Source organism: Anopheles cruzii, chromosome 2 (assembly GCF_943734635.1).
Source record: "Anopheles cruzii chromosome 2, idAnoCruzAS_RS32_06, whole genome shotgun sequence".
Lineage (NCBI taxonomy): Eukaryota > Metazoa > Arthropoda > Insecta > Diptera > Culicidae > Anopheles > Anopheles cruzii.
The window spans coordinates 238,334-258,113 of NC_069144.1; the positions used below are offsets into that span (position 1 = coordinate 238,334).

At 50.3% G+C, this 19,780-nt stretch overlaps 3 protein-coding genes across 3 annotated transcripts; 1 reads left to right on the top strand and 2 right to left on the bottom strand.

The window, feature by feature from the left end:
* Positions 1–2,925: 2,925 nt before the first annotated feature.
* LOC128269250 (TCF3 fusion partner homolog) lies at positions 2,926–3,372 on the bottom strand. The gene is made up of 2 exons (XM_053006658.1): positions 3,227–3,372; positions 2,926–3,137 (listed from the first exon to the last, which is right to left on the bottom strand). Exons 1-2 carry the CDS (start codon positions 3,370–3,372, stop codon positions 3,002–3,004), a joined length of 282 nt encoding a protein of 93 aa, XP_052862618.1. The 3' UTR covers positions 2,926–3,001.
* Positions 3,373–6,626: 3,254 nt separating this feature from the next.
* On the top strand, positions 6,627–18,595 carry LOC128276234 (fibulin-2). The gene is made up of 16 exons (XM_053014710.1): positions 6,627–6,866; positions 10,547–10,803; positions 10,884–11,049; positions 11,186–11,348; positions 11,887–12,083; positions 12,227–12,376; positions 12,928–13,030; positions 13,145–13,212; positions 13,364–13,492; positions 13,856–13,996; positions 14,127–14,399; positions 16,391–16,528; positions 16,600–17,112; positions 17,492–17,621; positions 17,755–17,991; positions 18,219–18,595. Exons 1-16 carry the CDS (start codon positions 6,800–6,802, stop codon positions 18,379–18,381), a joined length of 2,895 nt encoding a protein of 964 aa, XP_052870670.1. The 5' UTR covers positions 6,627–6,799; the 3' UTR covers positions 18,382–18,595.
* Positions 14,592–15,817, bottom strand: LOC128268091 (39S ribosomal protein L3, mitochondrial-like). The gene is made up of 3 exons (XM_053005106.1): positions 15,680–15,817; positions 15,397–15,624; positions 14,592–15,314 (listed from the first exon to the last, which is right to left on the bottom strand). The coding sequence occupies exons 1-3, from the start codon at positions 15,815–15,817 to the stop codon at positions 14,592–14,594; spliced, it is 1,089 nt and encodes a 362-aa protein (XP_052861066.1).
* Positions 18,596–19,780: the final 1,185 nt, after the last annotated feature.

The window sequence follows — 19,780 nt, forward strand, 5'->3', positions numbered from 1 at the left end:
TTTATTTTTTCGCTTTTTGAAAGGGACACAATTGTGGCAGGGAAGCGTATGTCAAGCTTTCCGGTTGCATGTATTCCCGATCTGCCACCTTTTCAGTGCCCCAACAATATGTTTCTCACCTTCGTGCCCTTGTCTATATCCTCGGAACAATAACTAACTACGTAGCTCCCGGACAGGGTCAAAGGCCGACTAGTTGGCCGCCGACAACATGTTCGCACAACATTGAACCTTTACGCATTGCTGGGTAGAGACAAATAGAAAATAGGTGCCCCATCATCCGTTTGCATGTGTCCGATTGGCGAATGTCGCCATGAATTGTGTGCCAAAAACGGAGCGAGGTGTCCTGCGCGGAAGGACGATAAAGTTTACAGTCGAAAGCCCGAAACAAAACGGCAAGCTTTGGTTACTGTATTGAATCACAGGTCAGACGTTGGCCAGCATCCACGCAGATTCACCGGCAGTTCCTAGCGTCCTCGCGACGGAGCACAAACGCATTCATCCGGACAGTCGGAATGTGGCGGCTTCCTGGTTTATTTTACAGATTCCGAAGGAAGAAGCAAACAGTGCCTAGCTTCATTGCGCCAAATCGTTACACTTCGATGGTGAAAAATATGCCACCGACGGTTCCGCCGGTTGGCCAGTTGGCATTGGCACAGCAACGTGAAACGCATTGCTCTTTATTCTTGAATCTTTTGAGCAAAAATATTAAGCAGTAATAATTCGTTCGGAACCTAGCACCTAGGTCGTGGAGCCCCAACCGTCCCCACTCCAGATCCGGCAAGCCAGCTTGCTATTTATGGCCGGCTGGTCCGCTGCCCTACAAATCGACACAGCCTGTGATGGAAAAATGAACATCCGGGGCCAATTCGTCCGTCTGATTGGGTGGGACAGCTTCCGCTGGTGAAAGACAACGCACAGCCCTATTAACGGCTACAACGGCGGAAGCTTCTGGGTCTGGCACGAGGAATGACCTCTTCGTCTCCGGTAATTTCGTTCGGGCACTAAATCTAATTAACTGCACCACTCAGCTCAGCGGGCTTGGTTGACAGCTTGGCCCGGAACGGAAGCTGCTGCTCCCACGCCATAAGTCATCCGGCTTCGAGGTTTGCACTCCATGGCCCGGGCCGGTGGTTCGTCCCTTCATTATGAGCACATAACGAGCGTTTACCGCCGCAAAGGTGACGAAGCTCCAGGAACCATCAGCCGAGGAATGCAATTATGGCCTCTCGGTGGCGAGTTTGTTTGCGGTTGGCTGTGGGTTACGAACATAATTGCCAAGTGATTAATTTGCGTCCGCGTCGAGACCACCTAGTTGATTTATACAGTTCTTTCAACAACGCGTCGAAGGACAACTTCTTGTTTCAAGAGCGCCGTAGTTTGATGAAACGGTTCCGATTGGCCATAATCTATTTCGTACTTGCGCTGTGTCGGTAATGACCAAACGACGGCACGGACCGGTACACCAGCGACTAGACGTTTCCGAAACCAAGGACCTTCCTTTCGTCGCTTTAAGAGTCCGTAAAAGGTTTAATGCATATAAAAGCTAAGCGCATCATTAGCGTCTACATTGCAATATTAGATGCAACCCCAGGAGCAATTCGAAGGACCGAAGGAAACCGGGCCAACGTCCGCGTTGAAAGCATCCGTTTTTCTCAAGCCATAAAATTCCGGCTCCGGTGATGCATTGTTATTCATTTCCGGATTTTCACATGGCTAGTTTAAATATCCTTGTGCCTCTGCGGTTAGATTAGCTTCCATGTGACCCGCGTCGCCGCTACCGAGACGTCCTTCTTCTAGTGTTTAGTGGTCTGTCGGCAAAAAACGGATATCGAAGATACGGGCATCGTTGCCCCAGGAAAGAGCATGTTGAGTTTGTGTTCGCGTAACACAACATAGCGACAGGCCTTTGTAACTCCGACAGTGCGAGGGAGAGGCCAAGAGATTTGGATGAGTGTGGCCGAGAAGAGGCGATGGAACGAGAAGTACCCAACTCTCGGTCGAGCAACGCGATTTCTGCAGGCTAACCACAAAAAGAACGATAGCCAGAAGAAAGCGGTCTTCAAGGAGAAACGGCTTCCCGGTATCGTAGGCGAAGCGGACAGTGGCCGACGTAGACGAGCTAGAGGGTAAAAGTGCACAGTCAGCTTTTTCAGTGACTTCTGGCATAGCCTTGGCGAGGGGTTGCAGAACGATCGAAAAACAACCCAAGTCACCTCCTAGGTGGCCTCCCGGCAGTGGAAGAATGTGTCCGAAAGCGTTTGCCGCTGCGGTTTCAGCAGGACCGAACCGGGTCCGGGAGAACCAGAAGAAAACGCGAACCGCGTCCTTTCGTCTTCTCTGTGTGGGAAGGCTCGCAGGGAGAAGGGAAATGTATTTCCTATTTGACACTTGGGAGCTTCGGTGCGGCGATTACGGCGGAAGACAAGAGCTTGACTTGATTTTTACCCTTTGCTTTCCTATCCATATCCTATCCACCACTGAGCGAAGGACAGTCGACCATGTTAGTTGGCGCTAAAAGAGGACGTGAATAAGTCACACACACACGTCTACAGACGCACATTTCGGTTAACGGATTTCGCTTTCGGGAAGACAATCTACAATCTACGCTATCTCCCATCATCATTATGCACGTTGTTGATGTTCCTTTGTGTGGTGGCTTGCCTGAAGGGCCGCTTTTGGCGCGCAACGGTAGCGATTGGGAAGGATTTATTTGGCGATTTAAGCTTTCCTTTTGTTGGTCACACGAGAAAGTGATGATCATGTTGTTATTGTTGGGGAATTTGGAGTAACATTAAACAGTTGTTTTCCGCTTTCCGGTGATAGCATTGCTTTATTATTTCAACTAAGTATTTAAAATCTTAACAAAAGTAACCCAATATCAGCGTTAATCATATGTCTTAATCATGGTAAATCGATGATCGATGATAAATAAGGATTCCGAAGAATAAACACATTATTTACACTAAATTTACAGTAAACATGGCTTAAGCAAAAGTGAAGACTATTCTTCTCCCTCCTCCTTCATATCGTTCGGATCCGGAGCCGTCCTCCAGCCGTCACCGTAGGAATCCAATCTTGCCTTCAGCAACTCCACATCACGAACACGGCTTTTCGTCATCTTTTGAATCTTGTGTAATCTGCAACATGCAAAGTTTAGAAAAAGATTAATTTCTTGGTCCATTGATCCGCACGGTAGGAATTGCGCGCCGACGCTCTTCGACAGTACCTGAATACGAGTCGTTCGTTGCTTCGCTGCACTGCTTTGCATTTTTCGTGCAACAGCTTGGCTGCTTTGCGGTACGCTTCGTTCGTGGCGTCGCTGGATGTGCTATTCGATTGTGATTTTATCGGCCTACCGCTACCGTTGGTCATTGTGTAATTTACGAAGTAAATCTGAAAAATATAACACTCCACATCGATTTGTTTACGTTTTCTTGACAACCGCACTTCGTAGTTTGACAGTACTGATTTACTTGACGTTTCGTAACGAACGGAATACCTCCTTTGCTACAACGCAATTGAGCGTTGTTTGGTTTGAAGTGCTCGAAATACGGTTAGTAGTGGAAATTGTAAACGGTGTAGAATAAACCTGAACAATTTGGTATCCATTTTCGACCTAGTGAAATTCGAATAGAGCAGGCAATAAATAGTTTTGTGATTGTCTTGTTTCAAACGAACGTTCATTCGTTGGATGGCACTGCGAATTTGAATTACGTTATTCTTTTTTCCTTTCCGCCATAATAATATTTTGCTGATAATACTTAACCTACAACATTCTCGACCGGATCATAGGAGTCATTGGGAAGACACTGTTTCATCGAGGAAAGAATGATCTTCCTACCTCACTCAGCTAATTCGTTTCCAACATTTCAGAAGGCCTACTCAGACCGTTTGTAGGCAAAACCTGTTGATTTTACAGACCGCAAGAGGCGTCTGAAGATAAATGAGATAGGCATACATTGCGGAAAGTTCGGTCACGCTCCATCAAACACGAGCCGAATCGGTTGGACCCAAGCGGCCGGCAAATGTTCCTCATCACCTGGTTTTAAGAGTTGCCAGCAGAACAGACCCCTTGACTGTCTCGGGCCTGTGCTCCTAGGCCTGACCTCGCCTCGAAATCGTTTAACCAGCTTCTAAATGTTGAATTTTTGATAAGCTGTTTACTTTTTGCCCTTTTTGCGCACACCTTAACCCGGGACCGCATGAACCGGGTGTGGACGACAGGATACGATGGTTAGAGCCTTAGCTCTTATCTTAGCCGTAAGGCCCACTGCTGCCCGAACCTGGTCGCGTGCCACGTGGCGTCGTCGCGACACGCGGCCAAATTAATTCTCGGCCCCGTGTTGCCTCCCTCGGACGCACCGTTCTTTTTCGTGTGCTCATAACGTGCAACGCGGTTCGTTTCCGAACCCTGCGTTCCGTCGTGTTGCAGTCTAGGCAAGTTACCTTTCACAACAAATAAATATTTGATCATCTGCCCGTCAGTTTATGGCGGGCTGCCAAAGAACGGCAGAGGAACCGTGCGCCGGCCTGGACATCCTGCCATCAATCGTCGCCTATCTCTGAGTGTGGTGGAATTTCCCCCTTCACCACCAATGGCGCGAGGTTTATAACGTGCTTCACGCATGTTAAGCCCAGAAGCAATCGTAAAAATTAAAAATTCATTGCCAGCCATTTGGCGGCGGTCATTGAGGCGATTCCGGAGGGCCCGTAGCAGATTGAGTTTTGAATGTGCGCCAACCTTGCGGCAGACACGTTTTGATTCGACGACAAGCATCAACATTAACACGGCCAACCGTCGGTGCCTATGTAAATACAGCCACGGCAAGTCTAGGTACAAGTCGATGGGAGTTATTCGTGTGTCACGTGTTGTTTGCAGATGTTGGTAGATCCTGCTGTTTTTAAGTTTAGCGTCACAGTCCGAAGTTTTTAGACTCTAATCCTGTCCGATTGTTTCGAAACCCTTCCTAACATATGCTTGGATATGTTAATCCAAAACTGATTTCGGTTTTACATTGCAGACAACCCGCGGCTAAAGGCTTCTCCTCGCAGTTGATGCAGGTAATTTTTTGCCGTCTGCCGATTTAGTGCGTTCTGTTCTCTACTTTTTTAAATATTTTCCCAATACTACATACCAATGACCAATGGTAACGAATATCGGATTGACTTTCGTGTGGGGCAGGGCGCGAACTGTCCCAGCCGTTGCTGATTTGTTAAACAAAATGGATCCGTCTGCAGCCCGGGAGAATAAAAGTGAAACACTAAGAGCCGCCGGATGAAACGAATTAGACTATCAAAATCAGCTTGACACAAGCTCCGATGGGGTGCGCCGGATATTTATCTTCAGGGGGGACTCCTTGCCGATAGAATCATTCTCTCGCTCTCTCTCTCTTTCTTTTTCTTGAAACTTCAGACGGCTTAGCGACTGTGACCTCAGAAGTTTGTTTAAATTCACGAATGCAAACCCAGTCCGGGGGCCCGTGCGGTATAGGCGCCCAGCCATTATCATAATGCAAATATCTATATATTGGCCTACGAGCTCGTTACGGGCTACGGGGAACAGTATCATCCCGGGCGTGGTACATGGCAGACGTACACCGCGAAGTCCCCTGGATTCATTCCAGACACCAAAGTGCCACAAGAAAGTAGTGCTGTCCACGCTTGGTTTTCGGAGTGAATTGTAAATCAATTATCCTTCCACAAGTCTTGACGTGTGCAAGAGTATACTCTTGAGCCGGCCAGGTCTTCGGGGTTTGATGTAACTCGGAAAGTGGATCGATGTCACAAAGTTCTGCCGTACCGTACCGTTCGCTCGGAGTGACCGGGAAGCTTTTAGGAAGCGATAAATTTATTAGTCGTTTGCTGGCAAGCGCAAGAACAGGGTCCAGAGGTTGCACACGACGGCGTGCAATAGTAGGCCAAGGTGCAGGACACGGTTCGGGGCGAAAAGTGCACAAAGCACGCGGTATACGTTGCAAGCGTTCGTGGTCAACCTTGACCGGGAAAAAAGAATTTCCTGGCGTCTTACTTAGGGTCACCAGTGACTAATGGGTGGTGCTGAAATGGCGTACACCACGGATCAGGGCTAGAGTTGCCCTCGGTTGCACACGAAGCTCTGCAAAAGTGGCACGCAGTAGGGAAGCGTTTGAAGCCCACAGTGTCTCGACAACAGTGTCGGATTCATGTTCGATTCCTGCCGATTTGCCGCCGCGCGGTTGGTGAGCCGTTAAAGTGGATGTTCTCGAACCACCAAGCAAGTTAAATCGGGTTTCAAACGCTCCATTAAAGGTTTCTAAAACGGCATCTCAAATTGAATTCGATAGATTCGTTTCGCACCGGCTCTGAATCGCCAAGGACTCAACACGGGACAACGCCAAGGACTGAGGTGTGGTAAATTGATTAACGGGAGAGTGAACGAAACCGTCAATCTGTCCGATATTCGTGCCACGGTGTGTGCGCGTGTGTTTGCAAAGTGGTCTATCTAAGCGGTGATCCAATCGGAAAAAGAATCGTTCTTCGACATGCGCTGAAACACATCACCCGTGACGGTTGACGGTGGGCGAAGGATTTTGATTTTGTATTTTGATTTTTTTAGGTCGCCATTAGTTCGCCTCGATTGAAGTAGTTCTCGTTGGTTCTGGGAAAATTGGTGGTGTGTGATTGTACCGCGGTGTGTGTGATAAGACACGATCGATTCGAATTCTCGACAAAAGCACGCAAAAGGGATTCGACTTGTTTCCGGCATTCGAAGGAAGCCGGTTTCGGACAGCGGCCATTTCGACCACTACCCGATATCGCAATGGTTCGAGGTTCGTGGATTTCTCTTTTCGCGTCCCTAGCCCTGGTTGGATGTATTAGCGGCGAGCGTAAGTTGATATTCATATTTTTTATAATCAACAGTAGAACATAGAATAATACTTGAAGTTGAGAGCCTCACAGCGCCGTAGAAGCTGCAGCTGGGACCATGCAGCATTACAACGTCATGCGAGAGAAGAATGAGGGAGGCACTATCTTATCACACACTTTGCACTTTCCACTTGCATCGTGGTGGTGTCTCAAGGAATTAGCTTTTCAGTAGTTTTATCTTCAGCCGAGGAGCTCCCCTGGCAGATCGCCACCACGGGGTTATATTCCATTGTGTACTCGGCGGAAGCTGTTGTGTACATGGCAGCATGGCTTTAGGAAATTAGTTTATCAACACAACGCGTGGAGCCCCTGGATACAGAGAACGAACGCGCGTGCACCGGCGCCGGTGTGTACCTTAGGTTTCGGTTTTTAACGGGCCACCCTCTATGTCATTCACGAAGACTGCCATGGGCGTTATCCGTTCCACAGCGACCGTGGCTGTGGAACTGGATGCAGTTCCAATTGATTATGGAACCAGCACTCAGCTGCTGCGCCGTATCCATAGTAACGCGTGCAGAAGCAAGCCCTAAATCTGGCCGACACAGCACCGCAGTACGTGAGGCTCATACGTTCACGAAACCCACAGCCTCTGCAGCGTCACATATGGTGGTCTTAAATGAAAAAGCTACAAATCATTAGAAATCTGGCCACCCCCCTTATGGCCGGATACCGAGCTCAGCAGGGTTGTTGTTCCGTGGCGGGCCTTTACAGGAAGGAAGTCGTACTTAGCATTTATTGACTTAGAAATCGGTAATTGAAAAACATGGCAGCAACTTATTTATGGGCCAGATTTAATTATTAATATCCTAAGGCAGTCCTGAGGTACCGCCATCGCCGGGAGCCCCAGGCTTAACCCGGTTCGGTTCACAGACTTAAAACACACGGAGACTGTTGGAGATCTTGGGCAGCAGCTGGAGTGCGGCACGGAAAACAGGTCTTTATTAACGGTAAAACATAACTTCCACGCTGTGTGTGTGTCCATACCAAGGGCGTCCATATGACGCCGCCGCCGGCGTGTGGCGTTTTGCGCGCGGTTTTGCGACCGCCATCCGCCATCGTAACCCTTAGTGCTTCCGGCGGCAGTGCCAGCAATCCGCTCAGCGCAGATGGTTTCATTTAATTCTCGCCACAGCGAGGTGTGCGGCATGTTTTGTCGGGCTGTGAGGTTCCGGATGCTGCCTCATGGGAGCACAGAACCAGCACCGTGACGAGGGATGAAAGTTTGGCGGCCACGGCAGTTATGAATAAATTTGTAACACTTCACCGTGTGTCGAGTGTCCGGGTCTGAAGTACTGCCGCTCTAGAAAGTGCCTACTTTCCGGGGCACGGCTTCCATTGCACGCGCCTGGTCGGTAACAGATGACTGATGGGTGACAAATGTGCAGGCCAGGTTCCGGGGCAACATTAGGCCGTGCAGGAGCAGGAGCACTATAAATAATTGATTTAATTTTTAACATAATAAAAATTTATCATAATTTATTTATGAATGTCATTTTTTCACGGTGCCATTATTAACGGTGCCGCCATCGGAAACGGACGATGGATGGCTTTCCGGTGTTTGGTTTCCAAGTAGTGGATCATAGAAAATCCATCACAAGCGGCGCGCCATCAGCCCGGCGGTGGCGGCTTCCTGCTGAGAGCAATTAATTCAGACGCTGATTGCTGCCGGTGAACGCCCGGTGCGCCGGGTTTTCTATGGATTTCCCGCCACTTTTCGCTAACAATGTGAACACTGGAGTTCGAAACATAACCAATTTCTAGCACTGTGTGTGTCACGGAAATGTCGGTGATCGTTTCGGAGCCAAATGGTACAAATGTTATCCCATTTGGATTGATTTGGTTCCACTTTGCTTTCGACTATTTAGGGCCACATAATGTGAGCATGTTGTTTGACTCTTCAATTTAATAATTTGTCATATTCGTTAACGGCATGTTCGTTAATTTTTATCTCGCACGCTTCGCTGCCGCCATCACAGGCGTCGCCTGTGGATGGCGCAGGATCACCGTCGTCCCATCGGGGATGAAACAATTAAACTGCCCCGCGACCATCGAAGAGACGACCACTATCCGGATCTCGAGACCGCGAACTGTTCATCGAGCTAAGCGGACGAGACAAAAAACCCAAACGTTGTACCATAAACCGGTGAAACTTTTCGGCCGGTCAAAAATCGCCGTGCTGCGTCGGCCAGCATTGGCAGGGTTATGAAAAATGTGCATCCGGAAGCGATGCACATCGACCGGGGCGCCCGCTTTTTTGATCATCCTCGCGATAGGGCCATCATTCACGTTTTGGTTGCCAACGGGTCATCGGGGTTTGGTCGTATGAAAATTTAAGCAACGCCAGACTGCTGCCGGACGATCGATCGACGGGGAACGACCATCGTTTATTGTGCATTTAATATGATAATGAATTTTAATGAACGGGCCACGATAAAACCCAGTGTTGTTGCCACAATTGAGTGACAAAAAGGTAGAAGTAAGCTCCGTTTGCCAAATATTTGAATTACATCAGTTTCATACACCGTATCGATATGTACGGCAGCTTTTCGGTGGGACGGTTGGCCTTTTAAAGACCTTAGACCTAGACCTTAAAGAGGTTTGTGAAGGTAGCGTTTTGTTACTATTTTTAATCGAATTCGATCATGCAGAAAGCCACCTTTTGCATCCTTTATGATGCTATCTATTCTAGACATCTTTAGTTCTTACCGGAAAGCTATCGAAGAGGATCGTTAGAACGTTTACAGGAGAGGAACCGAAGTGGATCTCTTGCAAAACTCTGGCACACCGCTTTTATTTGCTACCGATACCGGTTCTGGATGTGGCGGAAAATAGACACCATCTCCGTTATAATTATTGTAGCACACGAGTCCTTCGCCCGGCACACCTTAGTATTCTTGTTCCACCCTGTGGGTACCGCCCAGGCCAACGACAAGAATGCAATCCCTCTTCCGGGTAATCCGCTTTTGTAACAGATCTATAAAATTCGGGGCTCGGTGTCGTGTATTTATGTTAAGGCACCCAGCGTGGAGTACAGGAGCTCTGTTCCGGGAGGCATTCGAATTTTGAAGAATGCAATATACAGTAAAGAAAAGTAGTGCTCGCCCGCATATACGGGCCCCGGGATAGATTTCGATTCGAATGGGGCCACATTTTTACAGCATTCGGTCCTGGAAACGAAAGGCTAGCGAATGGAACGGTAATCGAAAATAGAATATTTTATTACCATGCCCGGCCCCGGCAGCTGTGGCCGACGAGGTGTTCTTGCCGAATGGCTTTTGATTATGCTGTATTGGGGGCAATGGGAGCAACTTCGAAATGTGCGCCCATTCGGTTGTTTTGCGGGATGTTTTATATCACTAACCGTGATGGGGTTTGTGTTGTGCTTTTGTTTGCTTCCGGTTATAGTGCAAGGAAGTTACTGGCGTTACGATGGGGCAAGTTTGTCCCAGAGCTTCCCTTCGTTTTTCAACATTCACTACCTTAGTACGACAGGTTTCGTCAATTGTGGGACAGGTCTTTTTGTCAGCCAATCAAGGGCGCTATTGAATTATACGTGGCCGGTTGAGTCAATCGAACCGTTAGTGTAAGGGAATCTTGCATCGACTAATTGATATTTGATTTCGGGCGTAATTTCCTGCAGCCATCGCCATCGAGCAGATACTGTCCCTGTGCTGCCAGGAGGGCGAAGAGTGGGGCCTCCAGAGTCGGCTGTGCTCGAGCTACAACAAATCACTGGAGCTGGTCCCGGCCGGTCTGCACGGGCTGTGCCTGTCGACCATCGAGATATGCTGTTCGAAGCAGCACAAGATCTACCAGTGCACGGCCGGACAGATTGCGGCCAAACAGGGACTCAGCTGCTCGCTCAAGGGCGACCACTCGGGGTCGGAGTTTTACACGGTAACGGGGGGGTGGGCCACGAACGAGCCGCGGCCAGCGTAATCGAACGTAATCAAATTCGGTACCTTACTCCGTTACAGGACTGCTGCGAGGCGTGCAAGATCGGGTTGGTGGTCGGGTCGAGTGGGTATAAGTGCTCGGTGGAACCGTTCGCCTTCGGGAGCCCCTGGGACGAGATCTACGATGGGTGCTGCAACGACATCAAGAAAGAAGGTGAAGTCATCCTTCTCGGGGCGCATGATGAGCGTGAGTTGTTACTGCCGCCCGGCTTAGCTTTCGATGGCCACCGCCGTCGGTTTGTGTGGTTCAATTTCGCACCCCGTCGCACTCGGCACGTGGTTTCACTTGTTTCGTTCGTTTCGTCTCCCGGCTAATGCACTAGGTGGCCTGTGCGAACAGTTTCCGTCCGTGTGCTCGCAGCTGTGCGAGAACACTGCGGACGGCTCGTATGTGTGCAAGTGTCACCCGGGCTTTAAGCTGCAATCGGATCGGAGTACGTGTGCTCAAGTTTCGGACGAAGATAATGAAGCGCTGGACAGAAAAGGGTAAGTACCGCCGGTTTTATGTTTGCATTGGCCCGAAGAATCTACCGCCACAGAGGGTGCCGATCGGGAACTCTTTCATGTTTCGGGCCCAAAGCAGATTGCTTTGATTTTAAAACCATCGTTGTGGTGTAACGAGCCATTCTTCGAAGAATTTTCGATTGGCACACCTCTTGCGGCACATTGGACTGCTGAACCTGGTAAGTCCGCCGGAGTAGCAACACTCAGCCAACGCCACAGGAAGCTAAAGTTCCCGAATATAGAGGAACCACTGGACCTGACACACCGCGGTCTGATTAATGGTGGTTTGCATGTCAGACGTCATGCTCAGCTCGGGAAGTTGATCGGCAGCAATGTTTCCAATATTAATATTAATTTGCCGCTTTGATGCTTTTCGATCTTAAGAGTTAGGCAGTGCGCCGTAAGTAATGTTTGCGATTCGTAGAGTCTTAGGAACTGTTTAGTTGATGGCTTGTAAAGTTCGATAGTCTTTAAACGCTGACACACTCTGCACCGGGGACCATGCTTGCACTACTTCTAGCTGCGGCCGGGGTTACAGCAGGAGCGCGCGCACGAACCAGTGCGAGGACGTGAACGAGTGCGAAACGGGCGAAGCCACGTGTAACGTCGAGAGCCAGGTTTGTCGGAACACGCGCGGTAGCTACCAGTGCGTGGACGTGCTGCCCCCGGATATTGCCTGCGACCCTGGCTATCAGCCAAAGCACGGCAAATGCGAAGGTAAGACCGCTTCGACTTCGACTTTTCGCGAGCCCCGTTTGCCGCTGCCGCTTGCCGCTTGAGTGTTGGCGCCGTCGAGGTACTTTTCACTCAAGACGCTTTGCTTTCCCGCTTTCCCGCTTTCCGCCTGCCGCCGCCCCTAGATGTGAACGAATGCTTAGAGCTGCTTGACGCTTGCGACCGCGAGAGAGAACATTGCCTGAACGGGCGGGGCAACTACACCTGCCTACCGAAGGCGGTCACGATGTGTCAGCCGGGCTTGAGCTACAACGCGAGCTTGAGCACATGCGAAGGTTGGCAAGCTTTTACACTAATTTTGTCCGGGTTTGCGTCGCTCGCCCATGCCTTAACGCACCCATTGTCACTTAATCAACAACGCCACCAAGATTCCCGCGTCCTTGAGCTCCGACGTGGGCAAACGGTTATGGATGAACGAAGCTGTTTGCACTTCCCAGCAAAAGTGGTTTCGCGCGTTCGCGCGGAATGTTTGCTTGCTGTGGATGAAGAAGTTGCCACCAAAGTTGGTGGGACCCGAAGAATCTTCTCAAATCTACTCTACAAGTCTGTGGGGATTCAGTGCTCAATTTGTGCTCCCAACTCGACATTACTCGCAAGTGTTAAACATATTTCCGATAATCCACACCTAATGCTCTAGATTGATCGGAAGGTCCTGAAGCGAGGTACCGCCGTACCCTTTAACAAGTTTTTTCATCCATAACCGTGTGTTCCGGGGTGCGGTTTGTCGGCTCAGTCACCTGTGGCACGGAGGCCCGTGTCGCCGGGCCAAGCCCCATAATCTCTCGCTTTCGGATTCTACAATTTCTGTTCGATTTCTGATCCACAGATGTCGACGAGTGCAAGGAGGATGCGGCGTGTGACGAAGGCTATCAGTGTGTCAACATCCAGGGGTCCTACGAGTGTATAGCTGTGGTGGCGAATTATCCCATGTACGTGTTCTCGCACGCCACCCCGCAGGCGAACGATTATCCGTTGGTCCGATGGCGCGAAATGATGAGTCAATCTACCGTTCTGATACGTTCCTCTTTCCGCCACTCTTTCAGCGCCCCGCCGCGGAAGAAGGGGGAAACGTGTACCCCGGGCTTCCGGAGACATAATGAGCAGTGTGTCGGTAAGATTTCGAAATGAAGAACCCCCGCCCGGTGGCTCGGGATTATCGGAGACGGAAATTGGAGAAAGTGGTCCGATGAGCTCAGCCACCGCCACCAGACAAACTGCTAGTGGCTTCATTTGGTCTCCCCCCTCAATCCCATCCCTGGCAGATATCGACGAGTGTGCGGCCGACAAGAACGCCTGCGACAGCAATCAGCTGTGCACGAACGAGATCGGCGGGTTCAGGTGCGACTGTAAAATTGGATTCATCCTGGATGCCGTGACGAACGCGTGTGTCGGTAAGGGTTGATTTGATTTTACGTCTGAACGACCTTCGTGGGGCAGGGATTGGGAATAATTCATCTTTGGTTCCGTTTGAAGTGCGCCAAGCGAACATGGGCTGCGATTTGGGAAAGGGCATAAAGGAGCAAACATCACAGGTGTGATTGGAGGGCATCAGTCATTTTTTTATTTGCGAAGCGTAATTCATATGTAGGCTTTAGATTCACTGTTGCATTCTGGTCATGGCCATATTGAAAGCTGATCGCAAGATGACTGACATCGGATGTCTGCCGTGCCTTCAATCCTTACCACCGCTCCGAGAGCTGCACGTAAACCACTTTATCTAATTGAGTAAATTGTTTGTTTCCTTTGCGTCGCAGATATCAACGAGTGCCAGGTCAACGCGCACGAGTGCCTGGAGTCGCAACGGTGTGACAACACCATCGGATCGTACACCTGCATCCGGCTGCAAAGTTGCGGCACCGGGTACACGCTCAATGCGGAAACCGGCCACTGTGACGGTACGGAGTGGCCGGCGGCGGTCATCTACAGTTTGCCACGTCACCGCTATTAGTGCCGCAGCGGTGTAGCGGCTGGCGCTGGCGCTGAGTCTCTTATTGTATTCATTTGCCTTGACATTCCTTCCGGCAGATGACGACGAGTGTGCCCTCGGACGGCACAACTGCCGGCATCCGTTTGTGTGCTACAACACCAAGGGCTCGTTCCGGTGTCGCCAGCAGTCCCGCTACTCGCCCTACGCAACGAGCACGTCGACATCGACCAGCACTACGACCACTACCACCACTGCCCGGCCGTACCGGTACGGGTCCGAGCAGGATCCGCCCTCGCGCTACTCCTCCTACACGCCCTACCTGCCACCGTGCGGTATCGGCTTCGAGAGGAACAGCCTCGGAGCGTGCGTCGGTAAGGTGTTTGGTCAATCGTATTTCTTTCGAACCCTAGGAACACGTGAAGCCGCGAAGATGCAGAGAAGTTCTCAGAGACAACCTTGAACCTGGATATCTTTATTCTGTTGATACTAATTTTATCTCAACTGATTTACAAAGTTTTCATATCAGCGTCCAATTCTGATTTTCAACCAGCGAAAGATAGTCTTCACTTCACGTACGTGATGGAAAGTTGGCCAAAATCTTGGAGTTCATCGAGCCAAACTTCTTCCTCGTCCGAATTGACAGTCGGTCGTGCAGTCGGAAACGGTGGCTCCCCGGCCGGACCTCGCTTAGCGCCGTGCTGGCGCAGTGGCAGGATCGTGTCGTACACATAGACGAGACCGTTGGTGCTGCCGGCGATGTTACTGCCGCGGACCCACATTACATTGTGCCGGCGGTTGATGCGAAGTATCTGCAGTCCGCGCAGCACCCGCCACCGGTTTCCCATGTGGCCCGGCATGCTAGTGCCCGGCCAGACACGGGCCTTTTCGCCACCGGCCCCAATGTTGCCCGGCCGGCGGTGCGTCTTCGTGACACCGTGCGACTTGGGCATCCCGCTGAAGGCCCAGCGCTTGCAGACACCCTGAAATCCCCGGTCGACCGTTTTGCCCCGCACGTCCACGTACTGGCCGACGTGGAAGTGATCCACCGTCAGTGCCGTTCCGGGTAGTAACTGTGCCTCCGGTGAAACGATGAACCGACAGAGGTGCTTCTTCGGCAACACTCCCGAGTGGCGGAACAGGCCGGAGTACTCCTTCGTGAGCAGCGACAAATCGGCACTTTCCGCGCCGACCAGCAGACAACCGTACGGTTCACGCCAGTTCCGACGCTCCTGCGCCGGTCGGTACTGTTCCGGCGGGATGTACTTTACCACCTCGTTGTCGATAATCTGGGGAGTGGCCCCAAGGGTGACCCTCGTTATTAGTTGCCGCTTGTTTTGAGCCGTAAGAAGTCCAAATGAGACCACCTACCTGCAGCAAGGTGGTGCGGATTTTGCTCCCGTCACGCGTCCACAGTGGATACTGACCGATCTTCTTTGCAATTACTCCGGTACGCCTCAGAGCTGGGTTCCATTGGACCGCGGTACCTTCCTGTTGGCCGTCCAAGGATAGTTGTAGCAGGGTCCGGTGCTTCGTGGCTGCCAGTTTGACCTCGTCCACGAACGCACTGTTATCTTTGGTGAGATGTTCATTGTGCACCTGACGAGAAAACGGTGGATTGAATCCGAAGAAGGCAATCAATAAATCAACTTACCGTACGCAGTTTCTTGACGAACCAAGCGGGATTCCGGAGTCGCGGTCGGTTGAGGTAGTTTTTCAACCGCACCGGATTAATGGCGTTCCGGCCGTTCGGAAACAGCGGCCGCGTCAAGGAGCACACAGAGGATATCATGCATGCGGAGCTGTTTGTCACGTTTCAGATGTAAATATTCGTAATTCAACGTTGATGTTGCAGCATCTCGGAAAACGGTTGTTGACAGATCCAAAAATTGTTTGTTGGGATTTCGAGCAGTATGGTTGCTCGAAAATGCTCGAATGAAAAAAGGCGCGCTTTTGGTTGGTCAGTTTTCCGTTAGAATTGTAATACATTTGAATTCTTTTAAATTGGTTGAGATACGATTAAATCATTAGTCACGGTACTACTTCACACTCCAATTATATTCAACATTCTGAGAACTTTTCTACAACTTGTTCGTTTCACTGTGGAACCGTGAGCCACTCTCTAATGATCCTTTAACTCCGTTTGGCTCTTCGTTTTGGAATGCTGCCACGTATTGGAATTACCTCGATGTGGACCTTCGCACAGCAATTAATGCGTGAATCCGTTTCCTTTTCGTTCCTCAAGCGTTTTTGTACTACAAATTAACAATTATTGCTTAAGTTATTGCTCGGCTCATACTAAGACGATTCTGCTTTCTGCTGACCGTTCCGATTTTCGACTTTGTGTCAATGGCACCTTTACCAGATATTAACGAGTGTGCCGACGAACAGCGGTGCCTTCGGCATCAGCAGTGTATCAACTCGAACGGATCGTTCCGCTGCCGGGACTTGCTGACCTGCCCCGTCGGATTCCGTGCCAACGATGATGCCACAGAGTGCTTGGGTACGACCCACTGCCCGTGAGTTATTTGGTGATTTGGCCGTTAAACGATTGCTTCTCTTCCACCACCGAAGATATCGACGAGTGCGCTACTGGTGTGGCGCACTGTGGACCAGATCAGACCTGCAAGAACAAACAGGGTGGGTACGTGTGCGTGTGTCCTCCGGGCCACATGATCGGGCAGCACCAGCGCTGCGAGGACGTGGACGAGTGCGCGATGCACGGCACCAAGGTTTGCCATCATAACTCGCGTTGCATCAACACGATCGGATCATTCCGGTGTGAGTGCAAGGAGGGCTTCAAGAAGCAGGGTTCAAGCGACATCGTGTGCACGGACGTGGACGAGTGTGCGGATATACCTGGTCTCTGCCATCAGCGGTGCCTCAACTACTGGGGCTCGTACCGGTGTGGCTGCAATCCTGGCTACCGGCTAAGCTACAACAACCGGACTTGCGACGACGTGGACGAGTGCGAGGAGTACAAGTCCACCAACCTGTGCGTGGGAATCTGTGAGAACACAGCCGGGTCGTATGCGTGCCGCTGTCCTCACGGCTACAAGCTGGGTGCCGATGGTCGAAGCTGTTTCGGTAAGCGGTAACCCTTCCAAATCTGCGTTTCCAGCACATTTCTTTGCCCTAGAAAGGTTTATTGTATGAAAAAATGTAATCGAAAGCACCAGCAGGACAAAGCAACAGGTCCCGTTTTGCCAATGCTTCGATTGCATACCTTCATTCGAATCTTTAAATTGCCCAAAATTGAGATCTTCGTTACCCATCGTTAGCATAGACAATCATCATTCAAATTAGATGAATTTCTAGCTTTCCAAACATTGGCCTAAAGGTGTGCTGGGTATCCTGTTTCGGAAGTGGATGGATTTTCAATTTGCCTACGGCCTGGCCGTTGGTTATGTGTTGCTTGTTTTACTGTTGTAAAACTGCCCTTCTATTCCTCGGTTCTCGTTTCCAGACATTGACGAGTGCCAGTCACGCGATGTGTGCAGCGGGCGCCACGAAATGTGCACCAACATCGGTGGAAGCTACCGGTGCACGCGAATCGAGTGTCCTTACGGCTACCGACACGACGCTGACAGACGGAAGTAAGTGTGTGGCCAGCGGGGTGAGGGCTTAGCAAAACCTGGCCAAGGTTAACTAATGGAAGCTTACTTTTGTTTCTCTCGCGTGTGTTTGCGTGGCTGGTTTTTGCATCGAACATCGATGACCGATTTGCAGCCGTTGTGAGCGTATCAACCGGTACTGCGATGTTGGCGATACCGAATGTCTACGCCAGCCGCTCTCCTATTCGCACAACTTCCTCACGATCGTTTCGAACATCCCGATACCACCGGAGGGCCGCGGTCTGTTCACGCTGACCGGTCCGCAGCAGTACGAGATGATTGATTTCGATCTGAAACTCGTCTCTGTGGATGCTGCACCGCACGTTCGGCCGGTGGATCTCAATTACTTCAGGTAAGCGTTGTTTCATCGCCTAGCGGAGGGCGAACAAATGGTTCAACAACAATTGATCTTCGCTCACTAGGAATGAAGAGAAAAACGGAACTTAATAACCCCATCCTTAAAAACATCTGCCTTGTGTTTGTTCGATTGATTAGTGTCGATTAGAATAATTTCGTAATTGAGTTTACAAGCATCTCGCATTTAATTCTACACTTTTTTAACACAATCCCAATTAACAGCCTCGACAAGAAAACGAACGAAGCTCAGGTAAATCTGAGGAAAAGCATTGAAGGACCGCAGGATATCGAGCTCGAGTTTAGTGTGTCCGTCTTCCTGAACGGCCATCTCTACGGAACCAACGTGGCGAAACTGTTTCTGATGATATCGGCCCATGAGTACTAAGCGCCAGCAGTTGACCCCCGGGTCATGCAGCAGAGGTCAGCAGCGGTAGGCTTAGGTTACTCTCTAGTTTACGCTTTGGAGAACATTTCCGATTAGAGTGCTCTTATGGTGACATTAGGTCAATCCAGGCTTTCGGTTTGTACTTAAACCGTCGTATTGCTAATCAACAGCCGCGATAGAACGCTACAGCAATGAAAAGTGAATAAATTGAAGTACAGCCCATTTTAACGCTAAACTTTATGACCATAAAACGCTTCCGAAGGGATATAATGGGTCATTCATCTTGCTCGCCTGGACCGCACAAGGGTTCCGCAAATTGTGACAGCTTAATCCTGGTCCTAATCCAAGGTTTGCGGACGCCAAGTGGTTTCAGGAGGCAGGACTAAATTATTTTTACAAAAAAGGACGAAACTGTTGTTCTGCTGAACACACGGGCCACGAAAAAACCAGATGGTTGAATGTCAAAATCCCTGCTAATCCCGCGTGCAGCGCTGTCCAATGACCCTCAAGCAACTGAGGGCACGGCCTAAATGGCCCGAAACATACACTACAGCCGTGAAGCAGAGTCTTCTTCGGGCTCGCGCGAATAATGAAACCCACGGTAATGGCCTGTGTGTGTCAAAGGATTGTGCTCGCACACGCCACATCCTAGGGGATCCCTGACGTCACAGTAATCCGCGCGAAGGGGCAAAAAAAACGAGCCAAAGCTCCAGACCGTGAAACATGCCGTGACCGTGCCTCGTGGCTGTGTGACACCCGGACGAGAACCGTAATTAAATTTAACAGAATGGAAAGAAAATCATAAATAAGCCCGTGCGGTGAGGTGCCATTTTGAGGTGGTGTCCTTCTGCTGGGGGTCCGCGGTGCCGCTCAGCGGTCGCGGCCCGCCCCGGTTGTCGGCTGTCCATCCGGTTGCCGGCTGCCTGACTGACGGACGGATGGAGCCCTTGCCGGGGCCGTGACGAAATGTGACATTCGGAAAATTTATATTTGATTTGATCAAGTTGCGAAGATAAAATAATCTCCTCTTTCATTTCCTAAATTGTTTCCGTTCCGGCCCGGCGAAAGGTGTGGGCTCTCGTCCTGGCAGGCCCTCGGAACGTCCTTGTTCTACTCTTTCTTTCTCCTTTGATGGCATAGCTGCAGCATAGCAGCACTCCTGGTCCGGGCCGCGGAAGGACTCTGGCCATTAGTGTTGGAGCAAGTTGCAGGAAACTATTATTCTACAAGGTGTTGGTTCATCTCGACGTCAGCATTTTTAATTTTTGTTCGAGGCGTATGTAACAAAATGCAATGTAGCAGTTCAAAGAAGGCCCTTTGGACCATGGAGACTCGGACAGCTATCTGCTCTTTGCGAAGCGAAAACTTTATGAAAGTTTAGCGATTTAAGTGTGATGAG

Coding starts and splice junctions, on each gene's coding strand:
- LOC128268091 (XM_053005106.1), bottom strand. CDS start 15,817: ATGATATCCTCTGTGTGCTCCTTGACGCGGCCGCTGTTTCCGAACGGC. Junction 15,625..15,679: donor TCGTCAAGAAACTGCGTACG/GTAAGTTGATTT, acceptor TTTTCTCGTCAG/GTGCACAATGAACATCTCAC. Junction 15,315..15,396: donor TCCGCACCACCTTGCTGCAG/GTAGGTGGTCTC, acceptor GCCACTCCCCAG/ATTATCGACAACGAGGTGGT.
- LOC128276234 (XM_053014710.1), top strand. CDS start 6,800: ATGGTTCGAGGTTCGTGGATTTCTCTTTTCGCGTCCCTAGCCCTGGTT. Junction 11,050..11,185: donor TCTCGGGGCGCATGATGAGC/GTGAGTTGTTAC, acceptor CTAATGCACTAG/GTGGCCTGTGCGAACAGTTT. Junction 13,493..13,855: donor CGTGACGAACGCGTGTGTCG/GTAAGGGTTGAT, acceptor TTTGCGTCGCAG/ATATCAACGAGTGCCAGGTC.
- LOC128269250 (XM_053006658.1), bottom strand. CDS start 3,372: ATGACCAACGGTAGCGGTAGGCCGATAAAATCACAATCGAATAGCACA. Junction 3,138..3,226: donor AACGAACGACTCGTATTCAG/GTACTGTCGAAG, acceptor TGCATGTTGCAG/ATTACACAAGATTCAAAAGA.